The following is an 18481-nucleotide window of genomic DNA, read 5'->3' as shown; positions in this document are numbered from 1 at the left end:
GCTGCCTCTGACACCGAGCTACCCGCGTGGCTCAGGAAGTTGATAGGAGGTTGCTGTGGGACTTTGCCTTTTGGGGTAAGTGGCTCAGCTTCAACCCGGCTTGATTGAAAGCTGTAGGATTTTTGATATTCTGTAGAAAAGCTTTGGAAAACTCTCCTAAGGACATAAAGGGATGTTACTCCACATGAGAAAACCACAAGAACAGGCAGGGTAACCAGAAATCAGAGAGCACAAGGCATGGAGGCATGTGGTGGTATTACAGCTACTGCAGCTCAAACACAAGGTAGCAGCTCTAATCAATTAGACGTATGAAATAAAGATGTGATCTCTCTTGTTATTCACTCGGGACACTTTCCTGCAGCTTTTGAAGGCACTGAGTTTATATTGTTAAATCAGGTATCGTTTCGATTTTCTCTCTCATTTCAAACCCAAACCAAAACGCTTCTGTATTTGAAAATATTAAGAAGGTTAATTCCCATGTTTTCTTCAGCCCGAACAAGCCTGATTCTTGCAACTTTTCATGGTAGACAGTGTCTTCAGGACATGCTGTTCTCCATCAAACTCTGTTTTCTTGTTGGTTTTTGTTGGTTTTGTTTGTTTGAAGTGCGATGTCCTGAGCTTGCTAAATCCTCCAGCAGAGACACGCTGCGAGAGCTGAGCAGTGTTGGGGTTGCATATTTCATTGCCAATTAACACCTTATTCTCTGCTGACACCTGACTACATCTGCCCCAGACCATTTCAGCTATTTTCAGATCGTTTTGAATTTTAATCTTGTCGAGCTTTGTTAGCATTGCCTAACAGTGAACCGAATAAGTGCGTTCTCTCTTCTTTGTCATTCAGGTACTTACTGAACAGCAGCAGGTTGAGAATAGAGCCCCTTGGGCCCCTCTGAAATGCTTTCTGGTTTGTAGTGAGCCACTGGCAACCACAGCCTTTGAATGGTCCCCTCCCACTCCCTATTTTCACTGTCACATTTTCTGATCAAGTGAGATTTTAGCAGATGATGAAAAGCACAAGTTTTTCTTCTTCTTCCTGGTGTTAATGCCTTCCAGATGCTCATTGATGTCCCATTTGTACGCTCTCACTTTCAAAGGCAATTTTTTCTGTTTTTTTTTTTCCACCTTGCTTCACTTGCTTCTCTCTTTTTCTTTCTTTGATTCTATTTTTTTCTTTTTTCTTCACTTTTTTTTTCTCTTTTTTTTTTTTTTAGACTTTGCTGTCTGTTCTGTGACTTGGAAAGCCAAACCAGACTGTACAATAACTGCTGTCACAACCAATTGTTGTCATCTTTGCTGTTGCTTTTTAGGCATTATTTCTTTTTTTTATAATATTAAAGGAAAGATTTTGATTTTGATTTGCAACCAAGTATGACATTTGTTGAGACCTTTTTAGAGGTCCATTAGGAAGACAGTGATGCTTGTAAGGAAGCACCGATTATAGAACAATCGGGATGCAAAGTTGGGATGGCTCCGAAGTGCAGCATCCTGTCATGCAGCTTCACACAGGTGCTTTCTCTGGCGGAACCAAGCGCTGAGCTCTGTCTTGGTATGAACCATCTGCCCAAATGCACTCTGTTACTGAGATCTTGCTTTCCTCTCCGGCAGGCAGAGGCCAGCCAGGGCAGCCTGCAGGGCTCTAGCTAGAGTGGTTTTGCTGCTGGTTTCTTCTGTTGCAACCCAGACGCAGTCAGTGGAGGGGTGTTGGGTAGGTACGAGTGGGTGATGTGTAGTGTGTTGGGATGGCGTCTAGGTGACCTAGCAGGTCTTGTCCGTCTGTGCTTTCTGCTTTGATTTCTCCTCAAGGTCACATCCTGCTAACAGTTCCTAAATTGTTAGGACACGTTGTCATGGTTTTACAGCTCAGCACCACACAGCTGCTCTCTCACACTCCCCAAGTGGGATGGGGGAGAGAATCGGAAAGGTAAAAGCGTGAGAACTCCTGGGTAGAGATGAAGACAGCTTACTTGGTAAAGCAAAAGCCATGCGCACAAGCAAAGCCATCCCAGGAATTCATTCACCACTGCCCATCGGCAGGCAGGTGTTCAGCCGCGTCCAGGGAAGCAGGGATTGTCATGTGGAACGGTTTCTTGGGAGGACAAACGCCATCACTCTGAACATCCCCCCTTCCTCCTCCTTTACCCCAGCTGTTATTGCTGGGCATGACGTCCCATGGTGTGGGACATCCCTTTGGCCAGTGTGGGCCAGCTGTCCTGGCTCTGTCCCCTCCCAGCTCCTGGGGCACCCCCAGCCTGCCCACTGGCAGGGCAGCACAAGGAGGTGGAAAGGTCTTGGCTCTGTGCAGGCACTGCTCTGCAGCAACTGAAAAGTGGGCGAGTTACCACCACTGTTTTCATCAAAAATCCAACACAACATCGTGTGAGCCACTGCGAAGAAAATTAACTCTGTCCCAGCTAAAACTGCAACAGCTGCGTAGACTGCTTATCTGTTAACATTTCTTCCTCTTCACAATTCTAGCAAAAAATAGGATTCATAATAGTAATATATGAAACAGAGCGCATGGACTTCATACTAGCAGTTTTTCAGAAAGTAGATCCTTTAAAGTAGTCCTTGAAGGATTAGACTAAATTTAAAAGCTGATTAAAAAACTTAGTTTGCAGTGTATCTAAATCACACTTAAGCTAGCAATATTCCTTGCGAAGTACAGCTGACTCTGCAGGCTCCATAAACCCTGCACCACGTCTCTTCAAGCCTTATTATCCCTCTTACACACCAGCTGTCCATACCACTAATACAGCATCTAGGAAGAAGTTAGTGTGCACATTCTCGCTGAACAGTGTGCCTCTCTTCTTACCAACCTCCGGTATAAACTCTGTAAAATGCAATTCATCTGCCTCTCCTGTGCAGCATCCCACATTCAGCTTTTTCCAGGCATTTTATTGAAATAACATGCATTTTTTTGCAGGCATGTAGATTTAGATCATCCATGATAGCAGTATCAGTTTTGCAACGTGGTATAACTAAGCTTCAGGGTCAATAGATGATGAAAATGCAAACATTTAATCTGTTGATTTTCATCTTAATTAATTGAATTTTTGTTTTGATGTGTTCTGTTGTTTTTTTCTTTCTAGATGCTAAAACGATTGCAAGGAATGTTAGCTGAGCGTTTCATGGAAGCTTAGATTCCAAACTCTCAGGGTCAGACTGGAGTAGGAAAGGCAAGCTCACCCATGGCCTTTGATAAATGTATTTTCCTTCATTCTTTCGACTTGAAACTGCTTAAGACCTTTCAAAATTAATCTAGGTAGTGCGTGCTACTGTGCTGGCAGGGAGCAGAGTTGATGCAACATCCAGGCTCTTACCAACCTCAGGCTTCTGTTACACCAATTAACCTTTACAGAAGGCAGGACTGTGCACTTATGCATAAATTTGCCAGTGTTCCCAAAGATATTACAAGTGAATTTTCTACTAAATATCTTTGTTTAGTTAAAGAAGTAAAGACGAACCTGATGTCGGAGACTAAGTTTGAGTCCCCTTTGGTCTTGCTGTTTGAATTCCGCAACTCTGTTAACTTTTCCATTGAAACATTGTTTTCCTTGATTTTTTTTCTTGTTTTTATGCTATTTTTAACCTAAAATATTTTAGAGCCTAGGTGATTATGGATATTGCCTCTCAAGAACCTTGGTGACCTCCTACCTATGTCACCTTGCTGAGGTTTGGTGGGGAGGGGGTCCTGGAGATATCTCTTATACAGGTGACATAATTTTGTTCCAGCTATAGGACCAAGTACTTACTGTTTCATTATTTCCAACGTTAACTTTCAAGACTACACAATACTGCTCATTAATTGTACACAGTGGATTACATAGATAATCCAGATAATCAGAATCTGGACTCTGTGCAGCTGGGGAATGCTGCTTGTGACTTGCATGAGGCAAGAGTGGAACATCTCCTGGGAGATGAGGGGGTAGGAGCAGGCCGTGGCACAGGATCATTGGCTCTTATTTCTGGTTTGGATGCAGTGCTTGTACTGGGGCTAGTACCTGGGTTGCTACTGGTTGTCACAGGTCTTGGCAAGAGCCCATTTGTCATACAAAGAGAGTACAGTTTTTCTTTGAAGCACTTTTTATTTGGTAAGCTTGGGCCACCATTAGCATGCATTTCAAAAGAGCCTTAGATGTCGTGGTGCTGTTTGAGATTTTCATTCTCTAGAAGTGGTTTAACCAGGTGGCTGGGAGGGGGACAATAATAGTGGAAGCCTCTTGAGCTTTCAGTGCATCAGGCTCTTGCTGAGGGGCATCTTTCTGTCATAAAGCGTTGTTAAGAGAAATGTACAGTAACAAACTCCTTGCCATTCTCCTCGATTTTGATATCCCCTTTTCAAAAGAGGAAAAGGAAGCCAACAGAAGCAACTAAACCCCTCTACCTAGAGAGGAGGACTTTGGTAGGAGAACCTTCATCCCTTTTGTGTTCTTTCCCCGCTTTTATGCAGTTTCTATTCTGACTGTGAATTAATAATCAAATTACACCAGCCTTTTAGACTGATATGTCCAGAAAGTGCTGCTTAGATCAATGTCAGTGATCCTGAATTGCATTCTAGTAACACTTTTTTCCTCCTTGGCTTCCATCCAGGTGCCGAGCCTGGCCCTTTTGTTTCCATGCTCAATGGCACGTTTTGGCTTTGCAGGTTTTTACACTGCTGTCAAGTTAATTTTAGAACTTTAGTTGCCATGGCTACTGCTAAGTATTTCTTCGTTCTCTACTTATTTGCTCAGTTTGCTGGTTTTTTTTTCTGTTTTTTTTTTCTTTCTTTTAATGTTTAAACTGCAGTGTGTGAAGTGCAATGGAATAATTATCCAACCCTGCAGAAGATAAAAAGGAGGGTATGTGAGAGGTGAGGCTCTTGATCTTCAGACTGATGACTCAGCTGCTCTTTCGGCAGCTGCACAGACTTGAAAGCGCTGCTCCTCTAGTATGTGGTCAGGATGAGGGGGTTAAGTCTGGGGGGGAAGGCATGGGTGATGTACTCATTCTGGTGCACTGAATGAGATGTGTTTTGACTGCTGCTGATTTTGCTGACTAATGCTGTCTGGAGGTTCATCTGTGTTTCTCTGGCTAATTGTATGTGTGTCTGTATGTGTTTGCCTGTCCTCTGGCTTAGGCATGGCCTTAAACTCTGTTGAACAATGCCCATCGTCTTGCTCAGAGCCGGGACAGTACATAATACAGGGAAATCCTCTTTCATTACTAGAGCTTCAAGGTGCTACACTGATACCAATAATGCTTAAAAAAAAAAAAAAAAAGTGTGGATGGATAAGAAGCCTTCTATATCGAGATGTCCTGCTCTGTTTCGGTATACAAGGTCATGAATGTCTTTTCAGGCATCCGAAAGAATAGGCAAAGACGGAGCAGGCGGTGCTATTTAGACTTCTGAGCAATATTTGAAATACTTATGCTGTTGTGGAAGGTGTAGTTCTTGTTGGTACAGAAGGTCTTGGAAGAAGGTCCTGAGAGCCTTTCTACAGACCAGGAGCTGTGGGGCAGTCTGCAGGGTGGTGGATCAAGACAGCACAAAACGGCTCGTCTGTGCATAGCTTTTGTCCCCTCGGAAAGGGACAGCAGTGCAGAGGGGCAGTAACATCTAGATTTTGCATGCACTTGTTATCGCTGTATCCAGCATTTCTCAAACACCATGGTCAGCACAGGGTGAAACACAGAACAGCCTGGGGCCCTTTCAGGCCAGGACATCTGTGCAGCTCAGTGTTGTCTGGATGTGAAGCCATCGCTCTTGTAGACGTACCTGGAAGGAATCAGGGGTTTCAATCTGCTCATTTCCTAGAAATCTTCTGCACTTGCCAAGTACCTAATAAGGTGTAATCATACCATATTATTTTGGCCAATACCCATAGCTACCGTCTGTTTAGCATGTGTAACACCTCTGTTAACAAATCTCTCCTCTGTGCCTGAAACAGAGAAAGCTACAGCAGGACAGGAATGCTCCTCCTTCAGTGCAGTTGAAAACAACTCCTCCTCTCAGGTGTCTAAGGGAAATATGAAGCTGTTTGGGGGAGGGAGAACAAATGATAACTGAGTATGAAACTGCCTGAAGTCAAGGGCCTGTGCTGTCTGGATTAGGTTGTGTTTGTAGCTTGGAAAAGGACCGTCGGGGGAGTTAAAAAATAAATAACAAGGTTAGAAGGGTCATCACTTGAACAAAGAATATTTTGAAAGTCCAGTGCACAAATCCATTTAAGGCTTGTTTAGTGGGACATAAAGTCATCAAAGATGAGAAATTTAAGGTTTGGAGACTTAGCTGGACGCCCTAGGAACTACTGCAGCACAAAAAGTAAATACAGGTTGGAGGCTCTGCCTGTCTGTGTTTGATTTTTGTCGTCTTTAACCTTCCAAGCTGCAGATCTGCTCTTTAACCAGTTGGAATTTAAATGTGTTGTTACAGTAGCGTCTTTGTTGGAGATGGACCGTGACTTGTGTTCATTAAGGCTACAGATGTCTGCTCAGATTATGTATTTCAAAAGCTTTTTCTCTGATGAACTGTGAAAAGCCAGGCTTGAGCAGAGAATTGCGAAAGATAAAATAATAGCCCCTCATCCCAGTGTCTGGCAGACTTAATGCAGTTACTCAGATCTTTTTAAAAACTTTGAGACAGCAAATTTGTTCACAGTCAATAAGATAGCCCTCTGAGCACAACCCGTTATGTTTCCTTTATCACTCTTTTCCTAAATTATTCACAAAGGTTTTTATACTCCAAAAATCTCCAGTCTGCAAATTCAGCATTTCCCAGGTAATAAGGTTTAATAGGCGTAAGTGGCATTGATAAACTGTTTATACGTGGTGTGATTAGAAAACATAGATCTTCTTCAGGGAAAAAAACATGAAAGAATAAATACTCCATGAATTTAAGCTAAATTAGACTGCCTGCTCACCTTTTTTTTTTTTTTTTTTTTTTTGTGAATTTGCATTTAATAGAAGAGCAGACAAAACTTTTAAAACCTGCCTGGATAATACCTGCTGCTTCTGGGAGAAGATGACTGAATTACCAAGAAATTCAGTTCAGTGACTTCTGTGATGTGTAAACATTTGCTGAAAGTTACTGGAGCAGAATGAAAGGGTTGCAGCTTTTTCTTTCTGAAGTAGTATTGCATGTCCAGCTAAAATTTCTCAGGCGTTGTATCTCACCTTCTCCCTCTAAGGCACACAAAATGTGTACGGCTTCATAAAGCAGTCTCAGCTTCCCATCATTCATTCCCTTCCACACCCCTGTGTACTCTCATGACTCCGCAGCAAACTGGGATGAGACATCTTCGGAAGCAGCTGTTTGCACCCCGTTTTCTCTTTGTGCAAAGCTTTCTCCTCACATTCAAAGGCACTGTCGAGACAAAGCAGTAAGAGGAAAGGGAGCGTGTGTACCTTTCCCTTTTATTCTGCATGTTAGAGGTACAGAAGAGCTTAGGCACTGCAAGGGCATGGGAGAATGTGTTGAATCATCAATAAGTTACTCATTTCAACAGGATCAGGTAATAGAAGAAAAAGCATGCTCTAAATGTTTCTTATAGTCAAAACTGTCTCATAGTTCTGCTACTTCTAGGTGCCATATAGATTAGTTGTCTTTCTGGAACATTATTTTGGAAGGAGACCGTTAAGAGAAGTTAATTTCTTTTCTTTGCATGGCAAGTGTTTTCTCTAGGACTGCAAGTCAAGCACTGATGACAGGCTCAGGTAATGTTACTTTCATCTTTTACAGTTTTGCATTTAATGATTTTGCTAGGGAAAAAGGAGAAGCTGAGACATAAATTGGTCTTGGTTTAAACTGCACCACAATGGAAGTGGAATACCCTTGGACTTGTGACTGTCTTTTGCTAAGAGACTTTGGGATTTTGTATTTTCAGCCAGAAAACTCACCTCCAAGGCAAGAATGAGCTTGTTCGTGTGGTGGAAGAAGAAGGTATTTCAGTGTTGTTAGCTGAATCTTCCTAGGCAGAGCTCTGTTTCTGGGGTATGGTGCACTCTGTGGGTATAGAGACTGCCTATTTAGGGAGCTGGATTATTTGCGTGGGGAGAGAACATCTCTAGCAAAGTACTCGGCATTGCCCAGGGCTCAAGAAAGAGCACTTGACAGATGCAGCTTGATTTTTTTTCCTCTTCAGAGGCTATATCTGTACTCCTCAGTGCAGCATCATGTTAGACATGCACAAACTGGTACTCTCTGAACTGACGGAGATGCTAATTTAGATCCCAAAAGCAATACCAGCAGTACAAACAAAGGCTTTGCCAGGTAGCGCTCTTCCAAGCCGCACCGTCTTGGCTGTGCTTGTGGTTCAGAGAGATCTACACTGCCCTGTCTTCCCTTGGGTACACGTGCCCTTAGATTGCTCTTGTTCTCAAAGATATGGTGAATTAAGTGGGAATACAAGCAATACATCTAAAAACCTGAAAAGGAATAGATCATTAGTGGCAAACAACCGATTAGCCACAGTAATTCCAGAGATCCAAAACTGTACGTTAAGTGCAAACCTACCCCAAATCTTTGTAAGATAGGTAGGTTACCGTTGTGTGAAAAGGACAGTAAAACCAGATAAAACAAATGTGGTTTTTATTTTTCCTTCAGATTGTCCTAAAGCTGTTATGAGATCCCTCCTTTAAGACATCCGGCTTTTGGCAAAATCTCTTTGGATCTATGGAAGCTTTTCATGTGGGACCTAGAAGACACTATCCTAAACAGACAGATAACCCTAAGGGTTTTGAAAATAAGTTGACATATAATTCACTGCTCACGTTTTCCTTCCCTTTCAATAAGATGGTGATTATAAAGAGAAGGGGCTGTGTTGCTGCAGAGTGATCCCATGGTAGCTAATTAGGTCTCATCAAGTCTGCAAAGGCGTCCTGTTCTCAATCCTATGCCAGTGCACTGTAACTAGTGAGCCAAGCTGAATGGAAGTCTTGTGGCATTTTACTGGGATGTCATAATATAGTTACCTTCCTTGCACTGAAGAATCGCAGGCAGTGGTATTCATCCATGGATCAGTCCTTGCAAATAAACTTGTTGGTGTCTTCATAAAGCTGATCCCTACGCTGGCCCTTGTCTGTGTTATGTGACAAACGTTCATTACTCAGCTGGTGAATTTAGGCAGCGTATTAGGGAAGCCCTAGCAGTATGTGATGAGCTGTAATTAAATTTCCTAGTGCATGTACACTCCTTTCTTCCCTTCTGCTCCGACATACATTCTTCACACAGACTTTGTTCACTTTGCTGTGTGAGGCAGAGCCCTCGTGTTGTGCGGTAACAATGATTTCTGCTCTCTTTCCAGCACTGTTGTGTGGGGAAATAAATTTATGGTGTGACTCTAGATATCATGAAAACTGGGATGATTCTGTGGTGAAATGTGGCTTGCAGCTGGCCCGCAGAGCAGCTCTGCAGTTAGCGTGGCGTCATCAGTAAGACACGTCTATACAGAGCAGTAGTTTTCTTTGTAGTCAGTAACTGGACCAATAATCATGCTCTCTTAGTTCTGGTAAATTCTTTTTTGCCCTTCTCATCCCTTCTTACTAAAAGCTCTTCTATTCTGCCAGGTACGTTGTGTATATACTTCATTATTTTGTTGCTGGAGAAGTTTGTAAGTGGCTCAGTTGCAATTGTGAGTAACCAAGAAGTGTTTTCAGTTGATAGGTGAAAGAAAGGAAAAATCAAATAGTAAGATTTACTGTCCTAGCCTTCTGCTGTAGGGAATGAGAAATTTGGATAGATGGTCCTCTTGTGTGGATTTTGGAGGGTCAAGGGGTTGGGATTTCTTGTTTGTTTCTATTCAGCCTCGTGTTTTTGCTTGATTGAGGAAGGTGAACGTCTTGTGTCAGAATAACATTTTTATTTTTGTGACTGTAAGGAGTTACAGCCTCCACAGAAATGGAAATTCTCCAAAAAGAGAAGGTGATACTTAAATGCTGTTTGACTTTGTCAGCAGGGTGCTGAAATGGAGTCAGGAGAATGTGGCTGCTGGATCTGGCGCTGATCTGAAGTGTGACAATCGCATCAGTGTGTCTGTGTCATTTTGCTTCTCTGAGTCTCTTTCCTCCTTTGCATTTTGTTGGCTTTCTTATTTTTTTTTCCTCCTGAGATTTACATGAAGTTCAAGATCTGTGCGGATGTGTCCAAAGTCAGTCCATTACCTTTTATTTCTCTGGGCCCAGAGCCTGGGTAGAAATTCCTTCTCCTGTGTCATGACTCTGAACAGACCCTATTTTAACTTTTTGTAATACTTGGTAACTTTGCTGATTCCTCAGTGCTTCCTGCACGTAAAGCGTTGACTGTGTGGTGTGTGAAGTACCCCTTCTGATCTGGTCTTAGTATCTCCTCTCATCATCAGTCTTCCTTCTACTGCTGCTGTTTGCGGCCACGCTCCTGCTCCCTGGCACTCACTCACCTTTTCCAGCCTTTCTGCGGACCATTTCCATGTCAAATTGAAGCTTGCTTGCGTGATCTGTCACGGCCTCAGCCCTGATCATGTTTGACTCTTCCTCATTTTGTTATACCCTAACCCATCTTTTTAATTTGTTTGTTTTCACCATTCATTTCCTAGACTGCACTCTTTGATTTTAAGCTTTCACACCTTTTATTGGTATCATGTCTTACCAGGCTGACATCACTGTTTTTGTCTGCAGTTCCAACACCCTTTCTTCTTTTGCATTTCTTCCAGCAGGAGGTCTGCTGATCGCAAACATCCAAATAAGCACGCTTACCTGAGCACATAGTTGTATTTTCTCTAGTATTTGTTTTGGACTGCTACATCTCCGGGGCAGAGGGTGTAGTTCCTAAATTTTTTGGTAAACTCCATGTAGACTTCAACTGCACTGCACGTTATCGCTAAAACTAAAGATTTCTGATTCTAGTATGCTTTGCAAGGTATAGAGAGCTAAGGTAGTGTGCTTGTGTCTCAGAAGTGGATGTTCTAACCTGTGGAAAAATAGTTATGATTGATAGGTAGGGCTGTGGGAGGTATTCTCAAGATGGTGCATGTTTCATACAGGTGTGTATTTTCCTGTTCTTCCGTTTCTCTCTCCCTGTTAATTCGTCTGCAGGCACTTAATGCGAGTGAGGATGGATAGAGTGATGGTCATCCAATGTTTGAATTGCATGCGTGTGGTTCTAATATGCTAATTTTCTTTCCATCCAGAAAAAAAGGAAAACTTGCTTTGTCATACAGCATGCTAATGGAAAGCACAGGGTAGGCTGAAGAACACAATTTTATAGTGAAACTTATCTCAGGCTTCCTTCTCCTTTTGTCTTGCAGAGGCAGGCAGCGGACAAGATTACGTGACCTCAGAAAATCAACTCCTGTACTACCCTAGTATTACATACGCTATCATTGGCAGCTCCGTCATTTTTGTACTCGTGGTGGCCTTTCTTGCCTTAGTCCTGCATCACCAGCGAAAACGCAACAATCTCATGACCCTGCCGGTGCACCGACTGCAGCACCCCGTCCTGCTGTCCCGGCTGGTGGTCCTCGATCACCCACACCACTGCAGCGTCACTTACAACGTCAACAATGGGATCCAGTACATGTCCAACCAAGCCTACCACAGGCCAGTGGATCTGGACTCTCCACCATCCTATTCAGAGGCTGTGCTAGACCAAAGGTATGTACGGGAGCTGATTCTGCTCTCACCAGTTTCACACTGCTGGTTGCAGCTCTGTGAATGTGTACTTCTGCTTCTTGTTTAACCTTATTATTCCTTTTGATGGAGGTACTGTGTTGCTATTCTGTCAGGTCCCCTTGCTCTTATTAGTATTACAGGCATATAAGGCAGACTTAGGTCATGCTCTCTCTGCACATGCAGTTGAGCACTGCAGGAAAATGCAAAAAAAATGTATTGCTTCTCTCACAGAAATATCCTGTGCTGGTCTGGAATCAAAATATGAAAACTGAATTTGGATTTTTGCCAAAAGCCAGCTAGGCTGTAGGACATATTATTAAAAAGGAAAAAAAAAAATGACGCTGGAGATGAGTGATAAGTATATGAAGTTGAGATCTGCATTTGGCATCAAGAAACTGTTGTCCCTCTGCTCTGTACCACTTCCCCTTTCACCCACAGAAGAGAAGTACTCTCAGATAGAAAGCTCTATTCTTATTTTAAGTAGCTGTAAGTGCTTTGAAGTTTTGTGGGTGTGTTACTTTTTGTAGTGGTGATACTGGTTTTATTTGTAGGTCGTTAACCTTTGTTTTAACCCTATCTGTAAATCCTTTCCAAAGAAAACCGCTGAACTGATGTCCTTGGTGCATAAAAAGGGCGTGGTATGGATGATCCAGATCGTTCACTTGCACTCTGTCGGCATTCTTTACTGCAAACTCTGAGATCTGGGAATGATAATATAATAATTTATGTTCCTTTTTCTCTGCTGCATTTGGCAGCAGCTTCCTTGTCTTAATATTGACATTCATAATAGTGATATCTTTTCATTAGTAAGGACAACTAAATGAGCAGCAGTCCAGATTGTAATCGCTTCACACCTGGGCTGATACAAACCATCAGCAATTTCAGAGCTAATTGCTCCCGAGACCTCATATCAGTCTGCTAAGCCCTTCAGTCCCTTTACTTGTTTACTATCAGAACCAAAAAACAATTTTACTGAATCCGGTGCTCATTTTGTCTATGCCTACTTAGCAGTTGCTCTTCATGTGATATCGTGATGGCAAAAATAATTCGTCTTGTGTAGAATGTAGTTCATTATTTATTTGTAGACTGTAAGCCATTAATCTCTGTCACTTAACAGAGGTTTCTTCAGAGCTTTCTTGTGTTCATATCTATATCCATAGGTATAAATCCAGTGCTTAATTTACTTACTTTCTCTTAGAGTGCTTTCTCAGATTGTGTAAATGTAAAAGAGGAAAATCTCACCTCTTGCAGCCCTCTTTGAGGGTAAGCCAAGACTTGTTTGTAAACACGTGAATGAAAATCCAGGTGTAGCGTGTTAAGCAGGAAGTCACTAGCTATGTTGCATCTTGACCAGAAACCTTGGTACCTGATGGTGCTGTGGAGGTTTTGGAATGACATGAATGATGTAAGGCACCTAGGTCTGTTTGAGATCACCTGATAGGAGTCATCACGGAAATGCCAAGAAATACTGCTTGTTTTATTCTTAACTGAAAAACTCTTACATACTCCATACTGCTGTTTTCAGTAACTCTCACTGTGTTGTGTCTTACAGCAGACCACCTTGGTTTGACCTTCCTCCACCCCCTTATTGCTCTGAATCTGAATCCCCTAATCAGCCAGATCTTCCTCCTTACCGCTCACGGACGGGAAGCTCGGTGAGCACAGACACCCCCGTGGCCGGAAGCCCTCAGGGCACAGACAGCAGTTGGAGAAGAGATGTCCATGACAGCATGGATGGCCACAGAACTCTTCTTGAGAGGACAACAGATCAAAGTGATTCTCTGGTCAACCATGTTGATGAAAGAGAAGTGTAACTACTCCAGTTTGGATGCCCATTTGGGGTGGGCAGGAAGGGATTTACTTTTTCTTGTCTATATTGGTTAATCTGCTGTTTCTAAAAGGTTTCGGGCAGGAATGTGCCTGAATGATGACTTCATTTGAAACCATGTTAAGTTAATTTTTTAATTCAACATTTTGGGCTCATCAAAGACAGAGCAAGAGTCACATCAGCTCTCCACAGTATTCTTGCAAGCAGGTTCCAGTTCAGATTAGCAAGAGAAACAGTGCTACCTTGAAGAACTGATGCGATATATTTCTTGGAATATATACTGTATATGAATGTATATATGTGCATGTATAATGTATACAGATGTTGCACACAAAATCTATGCCAGAGAGCTCTTGTTTGCAGACTGTCTGCTGTCGTGTGCGAGCCATTTCTTCCTACTGCCGAGCGCCAACTGGTGGTCGTTGAAGCACGAGAGAGGCAGTCTTTCACCTTGGAGGTCTGAAGTCCAGTCCTAGCCCACTGGCAGTGCTCAAATTGCAGAAAATGCTGTAGTTGACCCTTCTCTTCATGGCCTGGAACATTCTCACTCTGAATGTAATTTTCAAAGTTTAAACTTGTGAGGATGCAACAGAACAGCTCTCTAACTGAGCAAACAAGCGTGTTTTTTTTCCCCAGATGCTAGTATCGAGGCCAAATTTGCATGGACGTCCTCAGGAAAATCACAAAGGTTGGCTTATCTGTCAGATTTCAAGGCTGAGCACAGCGGCACTGAAGCTTCTCAACAAACCGGCGCAAGACTTCTTTTCAAGCATGGCAAAACAACATTGCTCCATGCGTTTCTTCTTGAACAAACAACAACAAAATACCACACACACAAAAACCCAAAAAACTTTTCCAGCTAGATCTTAAACACCAAAACCATCCTGAAGCAACTACCCATCGTGGAAAGCTTCAGTGAGAATGACTAGTTTGTTAATCTTTGAAATAACTTAGAGCAGGTGATGTAGTGAAAGGTTTGGGGCTTAGTAGCATCATCTAGGCCGTGCCTATGTACGTGAATGGATACATGTGTTTAATACTCTATGTATGTAAGTAGTGCATTGCATAGGTTTAGTTCTATTTGTACCTGTAGAACTCTAAAATTTCAAAGTTTCTCTTATGATATTCTCATTGCTTTTTTTTATGGTTTGCCATTATTCATATTCATTTGGTTGAAATTCTCGTCTTTTCAGAAAAATATTTTGTCTTTTTTTTTTTTTTTGTCTTAACTCTTAGAATGTTCTCCCATGAAATGTGTTTCAGTGCACAGTGTTGAATCACCCTTGAGAAAGCAACTCAAAGGTAAAAGTGTTCAGAGTGGAAAGAGGGAAGGTAAGCTGTGAATTTAAATGCCACTGCAGTGCTGTGCTTGTGCTTAGTATACAGAAAATAATGCAGTGTCTTTCTCTTGTCCAGAGAGAAATTGGCCTTGAAAAATTATTTCCACTTGTGTATTAGACACATTTCCCACTTCTCTTCCATGTAACAAACAGTGTCCTTAAACAGGATTTTCTGTTTAATGGAAAGGACAGTAACTGTTTTTCCACAACCTCTGGTTTTTTCCTCCTTTTCTAAGGTAAATTCTTTCCCCCAAAGGTTAGATGGTCAGGACTCAAGAATTCTTGAGCATGGGTATATGTAGAGGAATGACTCAAGTTCAGTCTCAGTTTCCACACATAAACCTGAATTGGTTTTATGATTTTTTTTTTCATTTCCATGTCTGGAGCCAACTGATGTGGTATATGGGAGGCAGGCACCGGAGGGATTTACAAGCAGAGGTCCTTCAGGAGTGAGATGGCCCTGTGGGGAGACTGTAGAGCTCTAGTGCTTATGGTCTTGGCTTGCTGTGGAAACAAATTAACAGCAGCCTTTTCTTATGGGCTTAAGCAACCTATCCTGAAGCACACTGGAGAAGCAATCATTGTAAAGCAATGTGTAATACTGGGGCAGATTCCACTCTTGGTGGGAGCTCAAGCAATGCAGTTACGCTGTCCTGCACAAAGCAGGACCTGGCTCATTAATCACTCCTTGCAACTCACCAGGCAGACAGTTGTTACTGTCACATAGCAGGTAGTTGTTCTGTATTCTACAGGTAGGTTAAACTCAGGTACGTAGCTGAATTTGTGGCAAAGGTGGGCACAGGAGTGAGCACCAGGCCCTGGCGCCCCCTTGCCTTACTTTCGGGTTCTGCTCAGTCTTTTGTAAGAGCTACATAATACAGCCTCAGAGCTGGCCTTAACATTTTTCTGTTGCAGTTTTTAAAATGTTTTATACTTTAAAACATACTATTGAAAAGTTTGCAGTGGTTTCGTTAGACTTTTACGTTTCCTGTTTAAGTACCCTAAAGCTACACTAGTGAAACTAAATCATTGTGTCCAGTGTAAATCATGTGGCACGTAGACCTCAGGCAAGCCTTCGATGGGGGACTGCATTTCACCATGTGTGTTCAAAGTCACCAGGGTGTGTGCAAACCAAACGTTTGCCTGTGGCGTCTGAAAAACATTGCCTTGCATTGCTAAGAAGTAGGAAAAGAGTGGACATAGCTTGCTGCTTCTGTCTGTGTCAGTCACTGTCATATGTGTACATATATACATATATATTTAAAAGATACTCTTTCAGGCTGTATATATTCATGTAACTTTTGCATTAAGATAATCCATTTGGACTTTACAAAAAAAAAAAAAGGAAAAAAAAAAAAAGGAAGAAGCATTCTAAATGGTGTGACATTTTCCCTTCCAGCTAAGGGTGTATTTATCTTTGTACAGGAATCTTTTAGTTTTTAAGAATGCAAGTTATAAAAGGAGATTGTGCCTTTCTGATTGAATGTTGATTTGCTGGGCTGTTGACTACATTCCTGGGTGTTGTTACATATCATTGCCTAGAGATCCAAAAAGAGAGCCAAGTCTTGTCTTCCTCTCTGTTGTTACTTTTGGGGACCATTGACCTTGGAGGAGTACAGGAGTTAGTACCTTGTTCCAAAAAGGGCATGCTAAAACTTGAAGGAAGGTTTTCATCTTACTCCAGTTTTCTGGTATGTAGAACAGATTTGCTAGCAGGTTGCTTTGGAAATTGCTGTAGTATCATACAGAAATTGTTTATAACGTGTCACTTTTGGTAGTGTTAATACATCTCTATACTGCATTATTCAGTGGAATCTTTGGAGAAGCATGGTAGCAACAACCACGCTGATTAAATTAAATATTTCATTGAAAATCCTGCAGTTCCTTGATCTTCGCCTTGTAAGGCTGAAGCTAAATGTTCATGAAATACCACGTAGTAGGATTTCTTTTTTGTAGCCAGTAAACTTGGAATTAATCATTCTGTTGTTTGCAATTGCTCTTAACCTTTTAGTTTGAAGTGAGTCCTCCAGGAGCTTTTCTTTGTACTTAATATTTAAACGAATGGTTTTTCAAAGATCTATTCTTAAACAAGTAAAACAGATTAGTTTTCCTCCAGAGCCAAACGGTGAATCCATGTCTGTGTTGAATAGTGACCACTGGAATGAGCAGTTCCACTCAGAGCAGGGATTAATATATTTGATTTGTTTCAACAAAACAATTTGAAGAAATGACTGACTACTTGAGGTAAATGAAAGAATTACGTTTAGCCTGTTAGAAATAAGATTTGGGTTATTTAAAAAAATGAAATTAAACTTCAGAAGTTCTGAGTGTCTGTAACCTCTGCTGAAATCAGAGTGCTGTGTATTTTAAAATTAGGCCATTAGTGAGTCTGCTTGGTAGTAATCTGAAGTTCCTTGTAAGGCAAATTGCAATTTACCTCTCTGGTGGTATTGTGCTAATGGAAAATTGGCAGTAATGTTTTTAAAAGAGAGCCTCTGAATAATTTTCTCTGCTCTTGTCTGCAGTGACATACATGACAACACTGACTGCAATGTGATTTTTAAATAACTCTGCATTCGTTCTTCTTCTCCTTTTAAGTCAAATCAGTTTTATTTACACCACTTCACTTTGATACAGCTAATAGGGCCCTTGTGATAGATTTAGAAGTTCGGTGGAGGAAAGAGATGACTCTCATTTTAATTAATGCTGCAGCTTGTTAATCTTGTGCGTTTTACTTTTTAGACATCTTAGAGAAGACAAATGGTTTTAGTAGATAAGAAAAACTATTAATGATGAAAAGGATAGAGGGATACTGATTCTGAATTTAATTTTTAATGAATATTTAAAAATGTCTAAATGAAGGAGGAATTTAATGCTGTATTTTTAAAGTGGTGATTAAATGGCAAGTACTGTTTTTAACTGTTGCTCATTGGAAGCTGTTTTGCATATAATACCTGGAACTAAAATAGTAAGACAAGTGCTCTTCTTGCAGTTCGTACTAGATCTGAAATATATTGTATTAGCACAAGGCTGTAACTCACTCATGGACTAAAATATGTGACTGCAGAAAGAATTTCAATACCATGCTGGATTCTGCTTGAATGTATCCAAGTACAGGATTGTGGCCTTCATTTGTTCTTTTTTTTTTTTTTAACTGGTTTGAGTTTTTTTCAACTTGAAATTGAGATGTTATGTAAGAGCTTTAAGGGAGGTTGTATGTTGAAACCCAACCTTGTCTTAAACTTTTGTAAACTGGAAATCTTTGAAAATGTATTCTGTATTCCTAAATAAAGTTGGTGTTTTAATACTGTTCACAAGTGCAGATGTCCCCTATCTCATCAAGTCTTGTTTGGCTTAGCTTTACAGCCGCCTACCTGAGGTCTCCTCCAACTTCTGCATTCGTTGTGAAGTTTTGATAAATCATTGTGGGTTTTAAACACTATTTTTAAAAAGGAAGTGATAATGGAAACCCACATGTGCATATGTGTATAAAAACATACTGATACGTATGTCTCATATTTATACAAATGAAAATTACATCATTTCTTTGTCTTCCCATTCGGTTTGTGCTGTCAAAGAGGAGGCATCTGAAGCAGCCCTGTTTGGTTGCTCTCTGGACTGTAGCAAAGCTCTGGAGACCTTGGCAGAGACTGGTGCTCTGCGTTGGTGCTGCATACAGATTTATCGG

The 18481-nt window shown here is 41.5% G+C and overlaps 1 protein-coding gene across 1 annotated transcript in view; it reads left to right on the top strand.

The window, feature by feature from the left end:
• LDLRAD3 (low density lipoprotein receptor class A domain containing 3) overlaps positions 1 to 18099 on the top strand; it is a 110878-nt gene extending 92779 nt beyond the window's left edge. Inside the window, exons 5-7 of the mRNA XM_050711216.1 lie at positions 11262 to 11607; positions 13178 to 13466; positions 14090 to 18099. Of these exons, the coding sequence (XP_050567173.1) occupies positions 11262 to 11607; positions 13178 to 13439 (608 nt within the window). The 3' untranslated portion in view covers positions 13440 to 13466; positions 14090 to 18099. The remainder of the gene's footprint in view (positions 1 to 11261; positions 11608 to 13177; positions 13467 to 14089) is intronic.
• The last annotated feature ends 382 nt before the right edge of the window (positions 18100 to 18481 follow it).

Source organism: Cygnus atratus, chromosome 5 (genome assembly GCF_013377495.2).
Source record: "Cygnus atratus isolate AKBS03 ecotype Queensland, Australia chromosome 5, CAtr_DNAZoo_HiC_assembly, whole genome shotgun sequence".
Taxonomy (NCBI): Eukaryota; Metazoa; Chordata; class Aves; order Anseriformes; family Anatidae; genus Cygnus; species Cygnus atratus.
This window is presented reverse-complemented; position numbering and strand designations above follow the sequence as displayed.